The sequence below is a fragment of the Dryas octopetala genome, chromosome 5 (genome assembly GCF_963921425.1).
Source record: "Dryas octopetala chromosome 5, drDryOcto1.1, whole genome shotgun sequence".
Classification (NCBI taxonomy): domain Eukaryota; kingdom Viridiplantae; phylum Streptophyta; class Magnoliopsida; order Rosales; family Rosaceae; genus Dryas; species Dryas octopetala.
The window spans coordinates 19,711,929-19,735,118 of NC_141370.1; the positions used below are offsets into that span (position 1 = coordinate 19,711,929).

The 23,190-nt window shown below is 37.2% G+C and overlaps 3 protein-coding genes across 5 annotated transcripts; 2 read left to right on the plus strand and 1 right to left on the minus strand.

Annotated features, from left to right (window-relative positions):
- Nucleotides 1-6,919: 6,919 nt before the first annotated feature.
- Nucleotides 6,920-10,037, plus strand: NINJA (Putative interactor of JAZ). 3 transcript variants are annotated; one of them, XM_086245449.1, is made up of 3 exons: nucleotides 6,920-7,053; nucleotides 7,976-8,992; nucleotides 9,252-10,037. In XM_086245449.1, the coding sequence occupies exons 2-3, from the start codon at nucleotides 7,984-7,986 to the stop codon at nucleotides 9,749-9,751; spliced, it is 1,509 nt and encodes a 502-aa protein (XP_086101575.1). In that variant the 5' UTR covers nucleotides 6,920-7,053; nucleotides 7,976-7,983; the 3' UTR covers nucleotides 9,752-10,037. The 3 variants fall into 3 exon arrangements, with proteins under 3 accessions (XP_086101575.1, XP_086101574.1, XP_086101576.1); XM_086245448.1 differs by having other exon boundaries at nucleotides 6,944-7,053; nucleotides 7,834-8,992; XM_086245450.1 differs by having other exon boundaries at nucleotides 6,944-7,053; nucleotides 7,834-8,992; nucleotides 9,255-10,037.
- Nucleotides 10,038-11,647: 1,610 nt separating this feature from the next.
- Nucleotides 11,648-13,192, plus strand: LOC147285412 (E3 ubiquitin-protein ligase ATL42-like). The gene has a single exon (XM_086245140.1). It carries the CDS (start codon nucleotides 11,687-11,689, stop codon nucleotides 13,016-13,018), a length of 1,332 nt encoding a protein of 443 aa, XP_086101266.1. The 5' UTR covers nucleotides 11,648-11,686; the 3' UTR covers nucleotides 13,019-13,192.
- Nucleotides 13,193-14,630: 1,438 nt separating this feature from the next.
- On the minus strand, nucleotides 14,631-22,624 carry LOC147285413 (protein phosphatase 2C and cyclic nucleotide-binding/kinase domain-containing protein). The gene is made up of 15 exons (XM_086244101.1): nucleotides 20,969-22,624; nucleotides 19,984-20,115; nucleotides 19,643-19,873; nucleotides 19,396-19,521; nucleotides 18,801-18,863; nucleotides 18,624-18,706; nucleotides 18,053-18,284; nucleotides 17,653-17,969; nucleotides 17,417-17,504; nucleotides 17,255-17,321; nucleotides 16,716-16,993; nucleotides 16,532-16,597; nucleotides 16,288-16,409; nucleotides 15,637-15,793; nucleotides 14,631-15,479 (listed from the first exon to the last, which is right to left on the minus strand). Exons 1-15 carry the CDS (start codon nucleotides 21,998-22,000, stop codon nucleotides 15,234-15,236), a joined length of 3,240 nt encoding a protein of 1,079 aa, XP_086100227.1. The 5' UTR covers nucleotides 22,001-22,624; the 3' UTR covers nucleotides 14,631-15,233.
- Nucleotides 22,625-23,190: the final 566 nt, after the last annotated feature.

A 23,190-nucleotide genomic window follows, 5' to 3' on the forward strand; every position in this document is an offset into this window, starting at 1 on the left:
TGCTATGTTTAATAAAATATGGCAGGGGCTCTTAGGCACATCACAGTGCAGAGTTGCTGAAATTTCAATAACTTGGTATGCAAACCAAGTATACTGTGCTCTATTACCTTGAATTGTCAACTAAAAAGTAAAGGCTGATGGTGAATTGCAATAAAATTTTGCTTTAGAAGATGGATTTTAATCTTGCCTATCAAAACTTGAAGCCATTGAATCCTCTTTCTGAAAGAAACCATGAAATTGAGCTTGAAGTTTAAGTTGGGATTCACTACAACTACATGAACTGTCTGGCAGTTTTTGGGATTCCCTCACTGCTACAGTGGGACGTGGCCGGCTTTCTTTTGATGTTGCTTGAATTTCTTTTAATTCATTGATAAATAAATAGTAATATTGGACTTAAAGGGAAATATATAAGTGTACCAATTAAGTCCATATTCCAAGAGCCTATAAGAGTCAAACTGACTAAGGTGGTTTTGCTGTAAACTGTTCTGCCCAGCAAGATGGTTAAGTTAGTTAAAGTCTCCCAAAGTGAAAAGAGAGGTTGTTAATGCTTAGTTGTTAGTTAAACAAAGTCAGTCTTGATTGGGCATTTGGGTTCCATTATCAACCCAAAAACAAGTTGGGTTGTCTCTTTAAATACCAGGTGGAGAAAAGAAAAACACCTCCGTCCCATTTCTTGAACAAAAATCTCCCAAGAACCCTTGCTCTTGCGAGAATCATTGAGAAACAAAAACAATAGAACTGACTTCTGGGGAGGGGAGAGCTCCAGTCTAGGCATAATGGATGTTGACGATGTTCTCTCTGCCACAAGGCACTATCTCGAAACTGATCAGATGGAAGAAGAAGGCTTGGTGCCAGATGCTGTACAAAGGTTGGTTGCAGAATCGTATCAAATGGTACTAGGACCTGCAGCCCCACAAGACCAAGAGACCACCATTGCTGCACAAGAAGCACTGCAAATCCAAGAACCTGCAGCCCCACAAGCCCAAGAAGCGACCATTTCTGCTACACAAGAAGCACTGCAAATCCAAGAACTTGCAGCCCCACAAGCCCACGAATCCATTGCTGCAGCACAAGGCATGCTTTTCGAAACTGAGGAGGATGACTGGGTGACAAAAGAAGTTTCACAAAGTTGGCTTGCAGAGATTGCTGAATTCCTAAAATCTGAAGCCCCACAAGCCCAAGAAGGCACCATTGCTGCTGCACAAGAAGCACTGCAAATCCAAGAACCTGCAGCCCCACAAGCCCAAGAAGCCATTGCTGCAGCACAAGGCATTGCAGTCGAAGAATCCCAAGAACAGCCACAACAACAAGGTTTGGTCTTTGCAGAACACTATGCCCCTCGTGATGTTCCACCACTCCCAGTTCACCAGCAACACTTGATTGATGGAGACCAATACAGAGGACCTTTTGAGAAGCTGTTGTCCATCTCTGCTGCGAAGCACAAAAGCTCGGAGCTTAAAATTAAGCAAAAACACGTCAGAGAGTTCCTCCAACCAATCTTGAATGCTAAAGAGAGTCGTGATCTTAGTGAAGGCACCTACATCCCGGTCACAGTGTATGACACTAATGGTGTTGAGTACCCTATGTGGTTCAGGTTCCGGGACACCGGGAACAGTTATTATTTTACTGGTGACGGCTGGAGCAGTTTCCGTGAAGATCATGGTCTGGAAAGCAACCGAGATGTTCTAATCTTTTGGGTGTTCCGGAATGTACGAACTCACAACCTTTGCTTTGTGATCACTTCCAGAAGGCAGCCAGGTTAAAGAAACCATCAAGAAACCAGTAAGGAGGAGGCATAGTTGATCGAGATATATGGACCACCATGCACCATGAATTGAAAGGTCTACAAAGTCACTGACATATATGATGTCTTTAGAATAAGGTGTCTGTCCATTTCATTAGTATTTGACAGCATGCAGGAATTAGTGGTAGTTCTGGGAATGGTTTTTCTAACAATTGCATGTTTAATCCTTTTGGTTTCATCCATCAATGTTCCTATATTGACAGATTCTCTGCTACATATATGACGCTAACACCAAATGTTAGTTACTATTACCTTAGAAAAGTTCAATCTTTAATTGTTAAATTTCATTCATTGTCTTTCTTGTTTTTCAGCAATGCATTTAATTCAATCATATTATGAAGGGTGGTTAAGAGGATGTAGTAAAGAATCAAATTTTCTTGTAGTACTGGAAAGAGCATATGTCAGTGTGGCAGGGGCTCTTAGGCAATTACAGTGAAGACATTTTGTTTACTGAAATATTGAATTTTGTCTATAACCCTGGTCTGCAATGCGTGCTTGAATCTTCTGTTCTGTTCTTTTATGATTAAGATCTAAAACTCACTAATCCTTACATATAGTGATTAATTTATTTCATATTCGATATAACATAACCGTTAAGTAATGTATAAATAATGTACAATCTGTGACCCCTGTAATACACATAAGTTTGCTGTATAGCATAATGTATAAGGAATGCTGTATAATGCATTCCTATTACCTTAGAAAAGTTCAATCTTTTTCATTCATTTGTCTACCTTAGAAATTTTTGTTTACTGAAATTTCTATAACTAAATCAAGTATACTTGTGTTATCTTTAGCTAGCATTTGCTCTGTAATTTGTCCAGTTACTATGGGCATTTGATCTGAACCCTGCCTACAAATAACTTAATCTTTTTCACCCAATACGGAGATATGTTTTTTTTTTCCTTTTAAATAGTGTCATTGGAAAGGAAGGTACAAAATTTACCAATTAAACACATATCCCAAGAGCCTAAGACTCCAATTGACTATGGTTTGCTGTAACGTGTACATTCTTCCCAGCAAGATGGTTAAAAAGTTAAAAAGAGATTTGTTAATGGTTAATTATATTTTTACCTCCCTTGTCCCAGACAATGATTTGGGTTCCATCATGTATATTTCCGACTTCCAAGCTTGAGTTGGGATTCCCTACCAGTCTACCACTACCAGAACTGTCTGGCTATTTTCTTTTAAGAAGAAATCCAATGATAAAAAAGTTGATTATTAGGAATTGGTCGTGGCTAATAATCAAAAAGATGTTTTGTGTTCTGGCCCTCTAATATTTTACCCGTTTGGTACCACAGTGCAAAACACTTGTACTGTTGTACATACCTCACTGTTATAGTGACTTATTCCAAGACTCTAAGACTGAAATTGATTTAAGTTTCTCTGTAAACTGTAAAACTGTTGTAGTTGTACCTAGCAAGATTAATTGTTAGTTATAACAAATTTAGTCCTGGTTATTTCTCGTTTAAGCATAACAAAAATAAAAAGCTGGGTTCCATTTGGAAAGATCTTTGTAGAACCCAGGTGCCATTTTTTCAACAAAATCTCCCATTTGGAACACTTTTCTCTAGCAAGAAAAGTTATTTTAATCCATTGGTAAATAAACAGTAATATTGGACTGAAAGGAAAATATAAATTTACCAATTAAGCCCATATTCCAAGAGCATTAAAGACTCAAACTAAGTTGGTTTTACTGTAAACTGCTCTGCCCAGCAAGTTGGTTAAGTTGGTTTAAGTCTCCCAAAGTGAAACGAGAGGTTGTTAATGCTTAGTTGTTAGTTAAACAAAGTTAATCTTGATTCTTTCCTTTTTAAGTCATTTGGGTTCCATTATCAAGCCAAAAAAACAAGTTGGGTTCTCTCTCTTTAAAACCCAGGTTGAGAATTTAGGGGAAACAAACACCTCCCTCCCATTTCTTCTTCAACTAAAATCTCCCAAGACAGACCCCTTTGCTCGATCTTGCAAGAATCATTGAGAAACAAGAAACAATAAAAGTGACTTCTGATCGAGGAGAGCTCCAGGCAGGCTAGGCATAATGGCTAATGATGATGATCACCATGAAGACCCTGATGAAATTCTCTCTGGCATTCAAACCCAAGAATCTGCAGCAGCCCAAGAAGCCACCATTGCTGCTGCACAAGGAGCACTGCAAATCCAAAAACCAGAAGCAGACCCACCAGCCCAAGAAGCCGCCATTGCTGCAGCACAAGGCATTGCAGCCCAAGAACAATCACCACAACTCTATGTCCCTCCTGATGTTCCACCACCACTCCCAGTTGGCCTGCAACACTTGATTCAAGAACAACCAGTAAATTACAGCAGACCTTTTGAGAAGAAACTGACAGATATTGATGTGAGGCGCATGCTCTTCATTAGAAGACGTCTAGTCAATGACCTCCTCGAACCAATGTTTACTGTTCATGAAAATCAAATGCTTCTTGGAAATGGCATGGAAGTCACAACGTATGACAGTGATGGTAAAGATTACTCTATGAAGATCAAGTTAGGGCCTAGTCATTTCTTTACTGGTGGTGAAGGCTGGAGAAGTTTCTCTGCACATCATGGTCTGGAAGGCAACCGAGATGTTGTGACCTTGTGGATGTTCCGGGATGCAGAAACCAAAAGCCTTTGCTTTCTCATCACCATCAGAAGGTTGCAGCATAATGATGATCACCATGAAGATGAAGAACCTGGTGAAGAAGGAAAGATTCTGATGGAGGGTGGTGAAAATCTTTATCAATTCCACAACTATGCCCCACAACCCCAAGAAGCCCAAGAAGCCATTGTTGTTGCAGCACCACCACAAGGCATTAATGCAGCGCAAGAAGCCCAAGAACAACCACAACAACAACAACAAGTTGTGTTCCCAATTGGCCTGCAACATTTGATTCATGAAGAACAATGCAGCCCTTCTTTTCAGAAGCAGTTGTCAAGCACTGATGCGAGGCCTGAAGCGTTGAGACTCGTCATTAGAAAGCGTCACGTCGAAGAGCACCTCGAACCAATGTTGAATGCTAATGAAGATCTTAGCCAAGGCATCCCAGTCACAATATATGACAGTGAAGGTAATCAGTACCCTTTGGAGTTCAAGATTTGGGGCAAGTCGGGAACACATCATGTCCTTGGTGGTAGAGCCTGGAGGCAATTCCTTCAACATCATGCTCTGGTGAACCAACGTAATACTGTTCTTAACTTGTGGATGTTCCGGAATGCACAAACTCAGAACCTTTGCTTTCTCATCACCAATGGAGGGTTGGCAGCACCATGAATTGAAAGGTCTACAAAGTACAAAGTCATTGCCTGACATGATTTCTTTAGAATAACCCCATTTTATTAGTATTGCACAATATACAGGGGGAATTAATGGTAGTTTAGTTCTGGGAATGGTTTTAATTTCAAACATTTGGTACATTTGCATGTATGTTGTTTTTGGTTCCATTCATCAATGTTCTTGTATTGACAGTTTCTCTGCTACTTCATAATGCCTAATACCAAATATCAATTCCTATTACCTTAGAAAAGTTCAATGTTTAATAGTTTAATTTCATTCATTTGTCTAAGGAATCAATTTTACTTGTATTTTGTCCCATTTTGGGACATTAAGTATATATCAGTTTGGCAGGGCTCTTAGATTTTTAGGCACATTGTTACACTACTAAAGAAATTTTGTTTTCTGCAATATATTCGTTCAATTTAGCATTCTCTAATTTAGGCCTCTGTGTCTCTGTAAACCAAGTATACTAGTGTGTTATCTTTAGCTCCCTTGAAAGGTCATCCAGTCAAAAGCAAATGCTGCAATGGCATTGCTTCATTAATTTGCTCATTTGATGACTATTTATTTGCGGAAAACATTGTTCTTTTCTCCCACATATAAGCTTGTTTTAGATACAACAGAGGAGCTATCATATGACAAATTTTATACGATCTTCATCTCCTGATAATGATGATGTATATATCATCATGCTGATTGAAACTTAATAATTAATGGGACCATTTGAAAAGGAAAACCAAGAACTTGTAAACAATGCTAAGCATTGCCAGCAGATCATAATTCATACATATGTTATGATTAAGATCTAAAACTAGCTAATCCATTCATATAGTAATTAATTAGTTCCATATGCATTGCCTAAGCGTCAAGTAATGCATACTTTGTGGCCCTATAATAGCTTGCAAGTGATCACAACCACAATATTCAGTAAATGTCAGGTTAATATGTTTTTTTTTTTTTCTCATAAAAAAAAAATTCCCACCTACTACAAGCAATTCGAGCTTTAGGATACGTCCGATAAAATTGGATCAATACGAAGAAAATTAGCATGACCCATGTGCAAGATAACACGTGTGAGGTAACACTCATCTAAATTTCTTGAATTAAATTATGCATAAATTGTCCAAGTAATTATAAGTGTAACAATTCAAGTTGCAACTCCAAACTTATGAAAAAAATTAAGAGTACATTACATTTTTGTATCTGTACCATCTTCATGTATAACTCTGATCATGAATCCAAGTTGCATCAAGCATACATGAGTAGGATAACCTCTCTAATGAACTAATCCAGATTATTTAGCAACATACTACCATTTTAGTGTGGTTACACTGGTTATTATATTTGACCTTCTTTATTTTATCTTAAACCCTCTCTATAAATAACTTAAGTTGTTTCACCTAATACCTTGAATAAATTACAGTTGGAATTATAATTTTTCCCCATAATTTGGGTCCAATCTCACTTTAATTTTCACTGACTGAAATTCTATAATGTATTTAAAGATGTCAAATTAATCCAAATCAGATATTCTGTCAATTTTTTATTATGGAAACAAATATGAGCCGTCAATTGTTATTAACCAAGGTGCACTTTTTCATGGACTTCACTCTTCATTATAGTTTAGACCCACTAGTGTAATTTGGATTTTAATAACAAGTAATGGAGTGGAAAAAACTTCATAAAAAAAAATAATGGGTAATATTAGAAATGGAGTAAAACAAGAGAAAAGCAGAGCAAATAAGGCATTTGGGCAGGGTGAAAGTTGAAATAGAAAAACACAACACTTATCACGTAATAAAAAATTTGCATGATATTCACGTGCGTCCAAAGTAAAAAATGGAAAATGGAAAAAGAAAAAAGAAAAAAAATTGAAGAGGTTGCCTTGAACATTTTCTCCCACTGCTTTGTACCAAATTTCACAACTTGTTCTCTCTCCCCTCACTGTTCTCTGGACAGACCAGCTTGATTTCGAGTAAGTTTAATCTTCTTCTCTTCGAATTCAGGTCCCTCTTTCTCTCTCCTCTGCGTTCCTTATTATAATTTTTTGCATTTTTTTGGGAAAATTTCGAACCTTGTTAGATTAAATCTGTAAGTATTTGGTAAAGGTTTTATCTTTTTGTGAAATTTGGGAATTCAACTCTTTTTAGATCTAATCTCAGTAAGCAGCTAATTGTTCATCTTATCCGGCTCTATATAGGTTTAATTTTACATTTTTTTCTGTTAAAGTTCTTAGCTTTCAATCTTGTGGATATGTATTTTATTTGATTTTAATAGGCGTTCATGCATAATCTGGTGATGAGCAGATCTGCGTGCCCTTGTTTGGTTGCCCAGAAAATGGAGGGAAATAAGATTTAATAAAATTCTGGGTTCTTTAAATGTTTGTTTCCTGCAAATGATCATTTTTAGCTCATCTAAGCGGTATAGTTTGTTTGTGTCAGTTGAATGGAGTGTTTTTGTTATTCTAGATCAGAAATAACGGAATTTTGATGGTTTCAAATTGTGATTTTCTTTTTTCTTTCCCACTCTACCCATGTTTTGTTAGTGACAGACGGGAGTCTAAGATCTTGTATTTAATTAATCAGGCTAGTCTCTCTGAATTGTTGTTTATGTACTGGGTTAGGTTGGTGTTCTGAATTCGTATTGGATGATCACTAAAGTTTTATGATATAGATTTTTTAACATGTGTGGCAGTGTTGATGCTTTTAAATTCCTTTTTCCTTGGACTCTATAAATGAGATTGCCTTTTGCGCAGGCATCACCTTTTAGAATGATTGCTCGTTGAGTCTTTGTGTTGGTGTCAATGTTGTGAGGGATATAATCTGCATAGAATAGAGGACTGGAAGGGATTATGCTTGATCCATACTGATATTCTTCATTTTTTTTTTTTTTTAAAGAAAAAAAAATGGAGGATGATAATGGACTTGAACTTAGCTTGGGTCTATCTTGTGGTGGATCATCTGCCAAATCCAAGGGTAAAAATGGTGCCTCCTCAAATACTAGAGCAGAAGAGGGTGATAGAGGCAACAAACTAGTGGATGATTTTAAAGACTTTCTTCATGGTGGGGTTCAGAAACAAGAGTCAAGTAGTAGCTCTCAAAGAAGTGATTCAGTGAAACCTAAGGAAAACTTCTTCAATGACCTTTCCAAGGGCAAAGTTGATGCAGACGCGTCAATGAACTTGAATGGGAGAGGAGTCTGGGTTGCAAACATTAACAAGTCTGATGATATAGAGGAGGAAAAACAGATAGAGGCCGGTAATAAACGCAAGAATGTGTTTGATGAGATGAACCATCAAAAGAAGCATGAGAGAGATGTTCATTACACTGATATGCATGACAAGACGAGAACATCACACATTTCTATAACAGAAGATGGCTCTACTGCTGAAAACGAAGATGTGGCAGATTCTGAAGTGGAGGTTTCAGCCTCAGGTCTGATTTCCCAACACGATGATGGCTCCAAGCGATTTGTTGGGTCTGGTGACTCTTCTGATGCTCAAAAGGAGGTTCGTAGGTTTGCTGAATCAAGTGTTGTGGACCTAAATGGGCAGAAGAGGTTTACTATTTCATCGGAAAATGAATATAAGCTTGGGAACATGACGTATGGCAGTCCATTCACAGTGCAATCAGTAAACATGATAAACATGCCTTACTCTCTCTCTATGAAAGAATCTAACTCTGTTGGTGCACCCAGCACATCAGGCCATCTGATGCCTGGAATGATGCAGGTGATGCCTACTGCAACTAGTGAGCGATCAGGGACTCAACCTGTGAATCCTGGAAATTTGCCAGTTATGTTTGGCTATTCACCTGTCCAGCTCCCAATGCTGGATAAGGATAACTCCTGGGGTTCGGTTCCTCATCCTCAACAGTTCCACCCTTCCTTTGCTGGCAGAAATCCACCAACCTCAGGTAACTTTAATTATGGATTAAAAATTCTAGTTATCCTTGCTACATGTAGAAGAGACCCTCTGCTTTTTCTTCTATTGTAGATTTTCCATTTCCCTGTGCTTTTAGTTTCTTTTAGTTTATCTATGCCCCTTTGTTTTTGGCTATGATATCATTATTGCTGCTCTTTTTCTTTTAATTTTTTGGTTGAATGTAATCTGTTGACTATGATGTCAGTGCTAATAGTTGAAAACAATTCCTTACCGTTCTTGTATTGATGTAGCAGTGATGCAAGTAATTCCACATAATTCGTCTGAGGCTACACAATATGATGGGAGGATATCGGAACGAGCCAAAGGTGATGGCAAACAGCATGTTACTGAAGAGGGGTCCTCTTCTCAGGCAGAAGAAGACATGAAAGTAAGCAGTACGAACCTCAGGATAAAAGATGCACATGACCGCTCAGTGGCTGAGGATTTCTCCCTTGATTTTTCAGCTATAAAACCAGGTATTGCAGCAGACGTAAAATTCGGGGGATCTGGTTCCTGCCCAAATCTACCATGGGTTTCTACCAAAGGTCCAGGCCCAAATGGCAGGACGATTTCTGGTGTTACTTACAGATACAGCACAAACCAAATCAATATAGTTTGTGCTTGCCATGGTTCCCACATGTCCCCTGAAGAGTTTGTTCGGCATGCTAGCGAAGAGCCTTCTAATCCAGAAAGTGGCACTGGTTTGGCGACATATCCGAATGGCAATCCTGCTGCCTCCGCTCAGAGCTGATTCTGTACCATGTGTGCAGTATGTTTAACCAAGCTAATAAATATTGATACATGGTCAGGAAAGCCTGGCGATGTTTTTGTATGTTCAACTTATCTCTTTACTCTTGTGTAGTGATAATCTTCTTCTATCAGTTCCCTCGTCTGCTGCAATCTAGTATTTGCAGGTGTATGCAATAATATTCCATCATTCCATTGTGATAGTTAGGCCAAACATTCCATTGTGATACTTATAAATTCTTCTGAGTTTAAGTGGTATGTATTTGGAATTCTAGCGGTGTTTCTTCTCATATTTAGTTGGCATCAGGCTTGAATCAAGGTGTTAATGTATATTTTAGTATATAAAATACCTGCAGATATGGAACCAACTTGAATGTATGTTACCTGCAAAGATGATCTTCCATTCTCATCTATTCATATGGAATTACTGGTTTTGAGTTGAGTACGGTTTATAATTTTATATGTGTAATGGGCCATATTGTGAGGCCCAAACTTTGTTGTAGTGCGTTGGATGTGTTCCTATGGACTATGGAGTATGGAGCAGCAGGCCTTGGAAAAATTATTGGGCCTTGATAGATAGAACCGACATTGATCACCTATAGGTACTACCTGTCATGCTTGTGTCATTTAACTAAAAGATTGGATTTTCCTAGTGCCTCAACGTCCTCCATGTGATTCTTTAAAAATTGAAACGCTTGCGGATTTGTTATGTCTACGTTTGTTTCATATAGCTAGTTTTCTTTCCCAAATGGGTATTATTGAAAACTGTATTCTTTGACCCAAAAAAAATTATACAAGGATGACACGGCATTTCCCTTGATTCCAGGTCTATGACATTAACAAATGCTCAGTTTCATCTTTTAAAATTGCATCGATCTATCTGCATGTTTAAACCCACTTTTGAGTCTTCGATAGCATGTGTGTGTGTTATTAAGAATGCTGTAATTAGAAAAAACATCAAGTTGTAATTAAGAATGCTGCATGTTATTAAAGAATTATAGTTTCAGTTTTATTGAACAGAAAGCTAAACCAATCTATCTGATTTCTTTTAATGGAGTTGCAGAACCTCTAAGTCTTTAGAGTACAATATATGAGACCCAGCCCAGTTTACTTGTCCCTCAGATTCAACTCAATGAACTGGTCACCAAATTCAGGGTTGTATATATAAAACACAAAAAGGCTTTAGCTGAGTTGATAATTTCATGCCTGAAATTGAATGATGTCCTATGCAATGAGCTCACCAAAACCAGATCCAACTCGACCCTTGACTTTCTGGGGGTATATTTGCTATTGCGTACAGCATACGCAACTTAATAACTTTGACGTTAATTTTTGATAAGAGTTCTAAATTTGGTCGAATCACAAACAAGAAGTCATTACCAAATTCTGAGAAGACCAAGCAATCGAATACTAAAATGAAACTTAAAACATATAGGGGACAAACTACCTGTTAAAATCTCATAACCAATTTTCAATTTCTTTAACCAGGTTTTATCTGGTGTGCTGGCTTAGTGGTAGATATGTGAATGCTATACTTCAATAGTTAAATGGTTTCTTAACATGATTGAAATCCCCATGATGTCATGTGGCAGGTGCTTTTACTATTATAATGCAGGACCATTACGTAAGCTGAAACGCCACGCCTATAGCCTACCATAAGGAGCCACATTTGTCTACACGCAATCAATCCTCTCCCACTTAGTCATCCTTATTACACTGTCGTGCATATAAAAATGATTTATCAAATCAGGACACACAGGAACAGCCCAAGAAAAAACCAAGAAAACCAAGTCACAAACAAGATTGATATATAACCTTTTAAGAGGAGACATCAAAAAGTCTATGCATAACAAACCCATCTCACTCTTTTCCACAAACATATATATATATATATGTGTATATATAATCCCTTTTTGTCCTTACAGAATGCTTGCAAAAGATGATTAGAATCTTGGGCCAGTTTCAAGATTTCAATAAGCTTCCAATGTTTCATTCAGGCTTGATTATTTTACTTCTCATCAATTGTGTGGTCTTCCATGTTGAAGCACAATCCTTAGGTCCTGGTTTTCCTTCTGATGATGAATCCAATTTACAACCAAATCTTGCTGTGGTTATTGGGATTCTATCTATCATGTTTGGTCTAACATTTTTTCTCCTTGTCTATGCCAAATTCTGCCACAGAAGAGCATCTTTCCTTGGCAACAATCACTTGACAACGGGACTTATCAGCAGAAGCAATCGATTTTCTGGTATCGATAAGACAGTGATTGAGGCACTTCCTTATTTCAGATTCTCTTCTCTAAAAGGGTCCAAGGAAGGCCTGGAATGTGCAGTCTGCTTGTCAAAATTTGAAGATATTGAAATCCTCAGATTGCTACCCAAATGCAAGCATGCCTTTCACATTGACTGCATTGATCACTGGCTTGAAAAGCACTCAAGCTGCCCTCTTTGCAGGCACAGGGTCAGTTCTGAGGACCTCACCTTCATCACCAACTCAAATAGTATGAGGGTCTTGTGGAACAACCAGTCAGAGCTGCGAGAAGACTCAAACATAGAGCTCTTTGTTCAGAGAGAGGAAGAACACCGCGGTTCCTCAAGATTCAGCATAGGAAGCAGCTTTCGAAAACTCGAAAAGGATGTTGACAAGGAAGAAGAATTGTTGATCCGAGAAGAAGCTGGAGGCATGACAAATGAGGAGGGTCAGAAACTCCTGCACAAGCACAAACACAAAGTTGTTGTGTCTGATTTTGTGTTTAAGAACAGGTGGAGCAATGTGAGTTCCTCTGACCTCATGTTCTTGAACTCGGAGATGATCAATGCGGTGTCAAGCAACAGATTCTCTTCCACACATTCAAACAATGAGCAGATTTTGACCCCGAAAGCAACAGGAAATGAGGAGATCATGAAGATTAGGGAGGAGATGGAGATGAAAAGATTGTTTGAGACCAAAGTTGGTACAATGAACAAAAATGGTTCAGCTTCAAACCCAGTTGCTCCTTCCACATCAGATGGCATACCAACTTCTTCAACTCATGCCTCAAGGTCTATGAATCCAGCAGGTGAGAAAAGATCAATGTCAGAAATCACTGGTTTTTCAAGATTTGGGAACTTGGGTTTCAAGAACAGGATTAGAGAACCTTCTTTGCTTGAAAACAATGTGAAAGAGGAAAGAATGAGGAGGCTTTGGTTGCCAATTGCCAAGAGAACAGTCCAGTGGTTTGCAAATAGAGAGGAAAGGTCTCAACAGCCTCAAAAGCCTTTAGATGTATAATTGGATCAATGCTTCTTTCCAAGTATGTTCTTAATTTTCATGTAAATTAAACAAGTTTCATAGATTTTAGGTAGTTTTGTTTATAAGTTCAAGAGGAACAGACAATCACACACTGAACACTACCATTTATGGATTCCTTGGTGACAATAGAACATTTTGAATCTTTAAGGACTAGTGCACATAGCTATACATGGCAATGTTATTCTTATCAGATTTTCAAATACCAACTTCTTGAATCATCTACTTTTTTTTATTTTTTATTTTATTTGAGTAAACTTTATTGAATGAAAACTAAGCAGAAGGATTACAATGACTGTGTAATTTCTTGAATCATCTACTTAATGACATACTTTTGTTTGCTTTTTTGCTTTGTGAACAAACTCCTCCAATTCCAAGAAAGAGACTTAGGCCACAAGAAAGTGATTGCCGCCTTGGTTCCATGAGTATCATGCCAATTTTCACTTATTTTCTTAACAATTAATAGTGGGAATCTCTTTTTATCCATCAAAATCTGTCGAGAAATAGAAAGGACCCGGATATACTCTCCTTTGTTCGCTTTGTGTGCCCAAAAACTAGGATCAGCACCATAGTTGAGATTTTAAAAATTAGGACTTTAATGTCTATAGTATAGTTAGGACTTTAAAGTTTGGAAAATAGTTGATACCTCTAATATTATTCTATCGAGTTTATAAATTCACATTATTTTTTAACAAAATTACCAAATTATACACATATATATAAAGTGACAATGAAAAGATGATGCTCTTTGAAGCCATCGAACTATACTATCTTTATTTTTCCATTATAAATTTTAACTTTCATCAGTCAGTCGTTTGTCCTCTCATGCAGTTTAGAATCCTGAAAATTTGTCATTATTTTTATTAGTCAATCACGGTTATCTTCTTTTTTACTATATCAAATTGTGAATATAATATCATCTTGAGCCTCATGCATGGAATCCTGACAAAAAAAAAATTAAAAAAAAGTTAATTTGTTTTGTAAACCTGTCTAAATCGTTGGCGCAAGAGTTAGTAATATTGTTTATGAACCCTGCTGTGGTATTGACGTAAGAGCTGAGCCTGCTTCATTTGTCTTCAAGGAACGCGTCCATGAATCATCTCTTGCATGTTTTTTTCTTAATTAAATTTAGTTTTTTGTCTTTACAAGATGTCGGCTCGATACCTCATAATTTAATTTTCAATTTTTTTTGGTAATCCTTTAGAATAATTGTGGTAGACTCGATCTATGAACTCCATTTTAAATTAAATTATCTTATTAATCTAGTATTGTTTTATGTTTGATTCGTTCATTGCCTTAATAGATAAGCAAGTTATGATGCTTGTTATAGTACTTTTATTACTTTATTATGAAGGGAATGAAAACTCCTCCATGTCCTTGTTATTTATATATGAATTTGGTAGAAACCAAAGTCCAAAGGTTTCAGCTAGTCCAGGTGATAAGGGAATGGATAAAAATGGTATGAGATCTCGTACCATTTTGTTAGAGAAGGTCCCAAATTCAAATCACCATCATAGATCAACCTTAAATTTGGTTATGGTGAGCATATCATGTCAAACAATGTATGTCTGAAACAATTTGAACAAGCAAAGCATCAGAGAAAATGAGAACAGAATATATAAAGTTTTGCTGGACACCAATCAGTAAGTTTTTGCATAACTCGCTGCTCAGTATTTACAACAAAAAAGAAAGTGATACATGAGAATTTGAATAGTAAACAATAAGACAATGAATAATAAAAAAGACTCTCTGACTCTGAGAAGCCACTTGGCTAAGTCAATCAAATTTCTGTCAGCTGCTGTTACAGAAGTAACGTGGAATGGAGTGCTGTAATTTCATCAACGAAGGACCCTCATTCATTATCCCCACAAAAAAAAAAAAGGACCCTCATTCATCTACACATATATGTATTTACAAAGATGGAATTCACAAAAAGAAATTTAAAAGTAAAAAACTTATTAACCGACCAAAACATATGCTCTTCTAATGCTATTATGCTACTATGTAATCAGATGAAATATAATTGGACCACAAAGCAAGGTCAGGCTTGTAACTTCCACTTCTCCATTGATTTTGTCCTGTCCTTGGTGGGTTCCCATCGTTCAACAAAAGCTATGAGTCAATCTCACAGCAGAGAAGAGAAGCCCACCTGTGAAATTGTTTGGTAAGGTGGAAAATCCAGTATCTTTTCATTCTTCTACCAGTCATCAAACCATTCAGGAATGTCAAGTTCTTCTACGTCTCGAGATGGAGAAGCTAAAGGAACAGTACGGTCCTCGGTGTGACTTTCCAAATGTTGAGTTATACGAGAGGTGATCTCATGAGGAACAGGAAAACTAGAGTCTCTGATCCCTTTCCAATCAACACCATTAAACCAGGGATGCCTTTTGACAGAATCATAACCTTGGCTTCCCAGTCTGGCGTTTTCATCAACCTCAAGTAACTGAACATATTATTAAATTACAAGTAAGCATGTGAAAGTTCCTTGTGTGTGTGTGTGTGTGTGTGTGAGAGAGAGAGAGAGAGAGAGAGAGAGAGAGAGAGAGAGAGAGAGAGAGAGAGATGACTAAAAGGTTCTGACTAAAAGATTCCTGCAATACCTTGGTGATGAGATCTACAACTTCAGGGCTAAAAGTTTGCGGAAGATTTAGTTGTCCCTTTGCAATCTTTGCAAAGGTATCAAGCTCACTTTCTCTCCATGACCCGAATGGCAATTCGCCTTGTAGCATGAAATATATCAAGACTCCCAATGCCCACCTGCAAATATGCAAACAAATTTAGGATTGCAGAGTGTCTCAAAGGATATTGTTAAGACAAAAAAAAAAAATTTAAAAAAAAAGCCTAAACCTTCAATAATCCCTATGTGACAAACATAAGCACCCCACCCCAAGAAGGGAAGAAATTTTTTTTTGGTATAAATGCTATTCATAAAAAGCCATATATGCTTTTAGTTTTTTGTTCTAAAATTTTCCCAAAAATCTTAAACAGCAAAACTAGATACTCGTACAAAGCTAATTGGATGTCCTAAAAGCAGCATGTATCTCACAATTGCATTTAAGTCTAATATTTCTGTCAAGCATTTCCCTTCATAAATTTTTACAAGTTTCAATGCCGACCATGCTGTCTGATCCAAAATGATTTTATTTTTCATGCAATATGTTTCACATTTTCCTTCAAAAGCTAAATAAAGCATCATATAGTATATTTATATTGGGAAATGATGGCATGCATCACCGAAGTTACACTATTACCAGTCAGCTGGGAAACCATGGCCTTTTCCCTGGACTATTTCTGGAGCTAAAAAATCTGCCATTCCACAAATTGTATATGTTCTTTGCCCAGATAACTTCTTCCCAAACCTGAAGTCCACTAGCTACAATACAGCAAAAATATAGTAATTAAGCATAATTTCATCAACTTCTCCTTTCATCTACGTTAAACATTAATCAAGATATTATGAACACTATTTGGCATGAAAAATGGTACACCGTCAACCTGTAAATGTCCTGTTTGGTCCAACATTAAAACATCAGGAGACAAGCCTCTGTAGAGCACGTCATTCTGAAATTCAAATTTCAAAAAAGAAAGACAAAAGGAAGATGTTACAAAAACAGGTAAGAGCAAATTTAGGAGTTAAAGAAGAAAGGGGGAGGAAATAAGCTATTTCCAGACATCAGACCTTGTGGAGATCTTCCAAGGCAGTAACTAGAGAGGCTGCACAAAATTGGGCAGATGATTCATCAAGGGGAGTACGAATAATAGAGGCCAGTGGACAAGCAAGGCATGTATTTAGCAGTATGGCGGCATGTGTCTGATCAACACAAGTGCACAGAAACTGTGGCACACAAGCTGAAGGGCTTATACTCTTGATTAGATCCTTCTCTTTCAATACTTGTGCTTCCTTTCCCAGCCTTCTGACCTTCTGCTTTGAAAACCTTTTCAAACTAAGCAAATTTTCTGTAGGCAATCAGAATCAAGAAGAAGCATTTTCATCAGCTTATGTACTATTCATGAGATTCTTCTCAAAATATTGCATCTAATTTCATGCAGTATATACAATCAGCTTTTTATTACTTCAATGTCAGTTTGTCTCCCCCCGCTCCCCCAAAACAAAAAGAAAAAATCCCACTTTAACATGAACCACTACCATCAAGTAGAAGCCAATCTAACCATACACAAAAATGAATCAAAATAATCATAAAACACAACAAAACCAACCTGAGTCTCTTAAGCGTACAAGCCCAATCTCATTGCAGTCAGTACAATATAAGCATGTTCTCCACTCCTAGACAAGAAAGAATAAGATATCATTAAATGATAAGAGAACTCAATTTAGCATTTATTCTTGGAAACGTAACCACAAGCAGGACACTGTAGTACCAAATCAGAGAGTTGAACTTTAGTAAGAGCTGAAATATCAATATTCTTGGCAGATTCCTTTGTAATTTCTGAAGAATGATCCCTTTCCCTAAATAGTGACATAAACCAACAATATCAGAGATATGAAACAATCATGAGTTATCAAGTACAACATAAAAGAGAATTTCAAAAATTGCTATGTCATCAGAGAGCTCCAAATTTAACCATGGAGTTAAAAATGGAAGTTTACTACATACTTCTGATCATCCTGAGTAATCTTTCTCAAAGGACCAATGACAGAATCAAATTTTTCCTTTGTTAAAACAGCACAAACAACATCACCCACAGCAACTGCATTAATCAAATCAATATGTTCACCAACAAGTGTCCATTCACCAAAGTAGCTTCCCTCTGTCTTCTCCACTGAGAGCTCTTTACTGCTCTGAGGATTATCATCTTCTTTTTTATTGTCAGATATGAGACTGCTCACAACTGGATTACTAACTAAACTTGCATCAAAGGTAATCCTAACTTTTCCTTTCTGGATAATGTACAATGCAGATAGGCCTTCATTCTGCAGATACATGTTAAATATACGTAAGATAAAGGAATACATAGTAGATGGATATTCTTAACGAAAGCAAGCATACTGCATACCCCATTGACTATTGTCTGCCCATCTGAGAAGGAAGCCTCAGAAAGAGAATCAGCAATATGGCTCAGTTGTAAGATTGTCAACCTAGATAGAAGATCCACTGATCGAAGCAACTTCAAATATGACAAATTAGAAAACTCGGACATTAGAATTCCACGAAAGTCTTCTCTTTTCAAAGCCCAAAGAGTTCCACTGGTCACAGCACAAACAGAGGCCTGGAGTGGTTTGTTATACCTGTAATACCATATATCCCAAAATAAAGTAAAAGGAATTAGAAAACATCAAGCTTTTAATCACCATCACAAAAGGATGAAATAAACAGATCAAGAAAACCCGAAATCAAATGGATCTAACATGTTTTAGGGATATGCATCTCATTTTCCCAGGCACTGCAATAAATTAATGCCTAATATATACATGTACAGGTGTAAGAGCATAAGTTCAGATACCTTTAGAACTTGTACATCAAATTCTATGGGTAATGCATGTTGTCAAACTCACAGAAACTATGACAGTAGAATCATTTTATGCATCAACAGATTAAAAAAAAAAAGGTAGGAATAATTAACTCACATTAGTGCTAGTTCTCCAAAGGATGACATTTTCTCAGCTGTATAGCGTTGCAGAACCCTCGGAACCTCTCCGTTCTTTTCTTCCTGCCATGATAGTTCCCGTCAACAGAAGAACTGGTGGACCCCATGAATTAATTATCCAAATGAAACTCAAATAGAAAGAGAGTATATTTAAAACCTGGGTTGCCAACACCTCAAATTCTCCACTGCCAACAACATAAAAGCAGTCACCTTCACCACCCTACAAAATATAATAATTGTTAAAATTACTAAATTCACACAAACTTGGAACATTTAACTTCTCCATTTCTGCACATAGAATCTACAGGCAGTTTTTGCTACGGTTCAGCATTGTGAATGAAACCTCAAATATTAAACCACTAATGCATACCCTATGGATCACCAATTTGAAAATCAAGTTTTTTTGGAGCATGGGGTCATTAAGCAAATTTCTTTGTGCATATGTCAAATTTTAATAATTATGTTCGGGTTACATAAATTTCCTGCAAACATATCACATATTTAATAATTATGTTTCAGTTTTTTTTTTTTTTCTACTTTTTGTATAACCATTCCTGACATTGTTGAATCATTCCAAGTGAATTGAATTACATTCAAATTGACATTTCAATACCTATAACATTAATTCTTTTCAAATTGTTGGAGTCATTGGTCCATTTCAGCCACTAATACCAACGCCAACAACATTGCAAATATGTATATAAGAGCAGAGACCTATAGAAGGCTATCACACTAGAAATAAGAAAGGTAACCTGTCTAACAACAACATCCCCAGGCTGGACCTCAACCCTTTGCATGCAATCCAACAAAACATGACATTGAGAATCGGTAAGTTTTCTGAAAAGAAAATGGTCATGCAAAGCCCGCTCAATGTGTGCCTGTTTAGCACAAACAAAGATTCATAGTAAGAACTCATAATTAGAGAAATTTGTACCATTTCCTTCTTTCATACAAAACTATGTTGAACAGAAAGCAAGAAGGATAAGAAAAAAGGTATACTTCTTCCTCCCAAGTCTTTCTGTGGGCTGGAGATGGAGGAACCCAAACTTGCCCGTTTTCTAGAGAACTCTCAATCGCACGGAGACGTGCCCTTGACAAATCATGTCTTGTGCGTTGGTTTCTAGAGTTCCAGCTCATGGTTGAAGGAGACTCTGATCCAGTAACCTCTAGAACTTGAGAAATAGGTGGTCGTAAGACAGCAACTGGACTTACTGATTGACTAACAACAGTCTATGAGAAAAATACATCATTAATTCACTAAATTTGAGAAAAAAGTATTTAAGTGAAGAAAATGCACTTCAAATGCTAATAAAAAAACATAATATTGTGGATCCTCTTACATCTGTTAGCCCATCTACGTGCACAACTATCACTGTAATATCATCTGTACGAGTTTCATACTGCAGCCAAAGTTTATAAGACTCAGCTACTATTGCTGCACAAGCATCACGGGGATCCTCAAATTTTGCAACCTGTAAATATGGTAGTAGAATCAGGAAAATTGACAAAAAAAATAATAAAACTAAAAAGTACAATATTTAAAATTTAAAAAATAAAAATAAAAACTTTACATGCAGGAGCTGGAATACGTATTTGGGAAAAAAAAAATAAGAGCCATTATAATTTGTAATTGAAAGTAAATTCAGCTTACAGTTTAAAGTTTTACATGGTGCAGGGAGGAGGGAGGGGTGAAACAATTATATAGAAAAAGATTCAGTATAATGTTGAAATCAAAACCATCGTTTTAGTATTATGAGACCCATTGTTGAAATTTCATCAAGTTCTTTCATATAACCATTTAATCAGAGGTGAGTCAAACGATTTGTTTATGTGATGAAGCAGACCTCTGCTATGTGATTCTCACTAGAAGAAACTCATAGAACAGGGAGAAGCAAACCTACACTTCATAATTGATTATGTGGGCAAAACTATCTTAATGAGCCTCAAGGGAATATGGAAAACATATGGTGCAAAGATGTTTAGAGGACAAGCTGAAACATGATTTTTGAGCACCAAAGAGATAACTATGTATCTCTACTCAACTTTTACTAACAATGCTTCTTGAATTCAATACATCTTGAATGATAATAATTTCTAGATCCCAATGATCAAGATCCAGAAAATATGTGATAACTTATTTATTAATGATTATTTCAGTTTGTGTTGACATAGGATATAACTACATGAATAACAACTACATCCAACAATAAAATAGCAAACAACCAATCATAAGCGGTGGTAATAAAGTTATAAACATCCAATGAAGCATAATAAACAGCTCCCACTACACTCAAATTGCAACAAAGTGAGAGCAGGATACCTTACCATATCAACCACAGTTTGGCTAGAAATAAACTCAAAAACTCCATCACTAGCAAGCACAAAGAAAGGATGATTTTGCGTAAGCTCTAAAACCACGATTTCAGGGTTGGCAACAACCCCAATTGTCTCAGCAATCGAATCACCAATGCTCCTCGTAAAAGCTGTCCCAGGATACATTCCATTTGGTACCCACAGCCTAGGTGGATCACCATCATCGGCTTCTTCAGTGCCCCAACACTGCACATCTGGATTCTTCAGCCCTTCAATCTGATCCAATGTAAGAACTCTTGCACCACAAAGCTTAACCCGTTCAAGCTCATCTACTCTAAATGGGGTTTGATCAATTGAAAGGTCCACTGCCACAACATCCTTCCCCTTCCTCTCTGCAATAACAGCCCTTGAATCACCCGAATTTGCAATGTATATCGTCCTACCTCGAACCAAAACTGTAATTGCAGTTGTACCACTCATGCTATCATCCACACTATCAGCGTGTAACTGAGAATTCGTTGCAAGAAACGTGGAATGGCATGCCTCAACTGCATCCACTTGAAACTTGGTATTCCTAAGCAAATTCTCACACAACTTTCTTTTCACAAACTGTGAACACTGAGCTCCAAATTCTCCATGACCATCAAAGACCCCAAAGAAATGGTCATCTGGGTTTGTCCCAAATGGAGTGTGGATGCAAAAGCTATCTTGGTTAGCCTTATCAAGAGCATCAGGGTAATACCCTCTCTGAGATAAATACGAGTACCGCAGTTCGAAGTTTCCTGAAGGAACTTTAACAGTTCTTGACCCATTTGGAGGTAGAAACTGGGCTGAAACCCTAGACAGCCTTGTGATGCCCACCTCAGCGTCTCTGGTTAAGCTTACTTGGCTCAACTGGTCCCTAATTTCACCTTCTTCGCCATTGGAAGAGGTGGGAGAGAACACTGGGATCTCGGTGTTCCTCACATTTTGGCTCTCTTTGATTCTTGCATCTCTTGGACTACAAACCTCGCCAATACAAACCCTCGAGTACACGCAACCCATCACTCAAAACAATAAACTGACAGCAACCCAAATGCCAAATTTACCTGAAAATTCATTAGGCTCAAGCTGGAACCAGCTCAATCACGGTGGTTGCTCTGCTTCTTCAAGCTTGACGTCCCCAGACCCATTTTATTCCTCCAATGAAACAGAGCTGTGGTATATATATTCTTGGGAAACTACAGGAAAGCTAATGAGATTTAGCTCAAGCAAGCCTTATCTTCCAGAAAGCTGGTCAGAAAATTACACTTTTAGAGAGTGAAAGGGAACTGACCCACCCACAAGTTTTTATTTCCAAAGAATTTCAAAGCTTTATGATACTCAAACTGTTAGATATCGCACATCAAATTGGACAGTGACGTTCTTGATCTACTGTGGTTCAGAACCGTTACAAGGGGTAGAAAAAAAAACAATAAAATAACAACAACCAAAAAAGAACTAATTAATAAAAAAAATTACAATGATTGGCCAAGAATGGTAATAGCCTACTGGATTCAGATACTTCTGAGTCCTGAAAATTCAAAGAAATAGAAACAGAGACTGCGTTACAGAGGAAGCTCAGGACTCGGGAGTATTTTCTTCTTCTTCTTTTTTTGTTTTTGTTTACAGAAATGTAGTGGTGCCTAGTTTTAGGCTTTTAGCTGCGACTGTGCTTTTAGGCTTATTGGGCAGGTGCTTTGCTTTGCTTGGGGTTTGAGTTTGGGATCGGAAAGCCAAGCAAGCGCGTGGGACAGGGAGTTGTTGGGGCGCGTTGTTTTGTGGATTAGGCCTGTGTCAGTGTTGGTCTGTGGAACAGTGGAAGTAAACAATGCATGTGTGCACACTCTCAGCTTTTGTGGACAGTGCTTGTGCCACGCGCTGTGACGCGTCGCGCTACTTCCACTCTTATGAAATATCACATCAAAATATATCGCTGGTATGGTATGTTTTTCTTGGCAAATTAAAAGTAGATTTATTTTCTGAATTTTCTGAATGAGTTTTTTAAGTTATAAAAAAATTTGATTGTTGGGCAAATCCGAGTATATCGGATAGTGGATACCCTAATAATTTCCAAATATGGCTAATGCATTCTTAGAACCTAAATTCATTGGTTTCAATTTTTTATGGAAAAATTTAGAATATATTATTAGGCGAAAAAATCTTTGATAACATAAAAATTAAGCTGTTTATTTGTACTAAAAATAAGATAATTT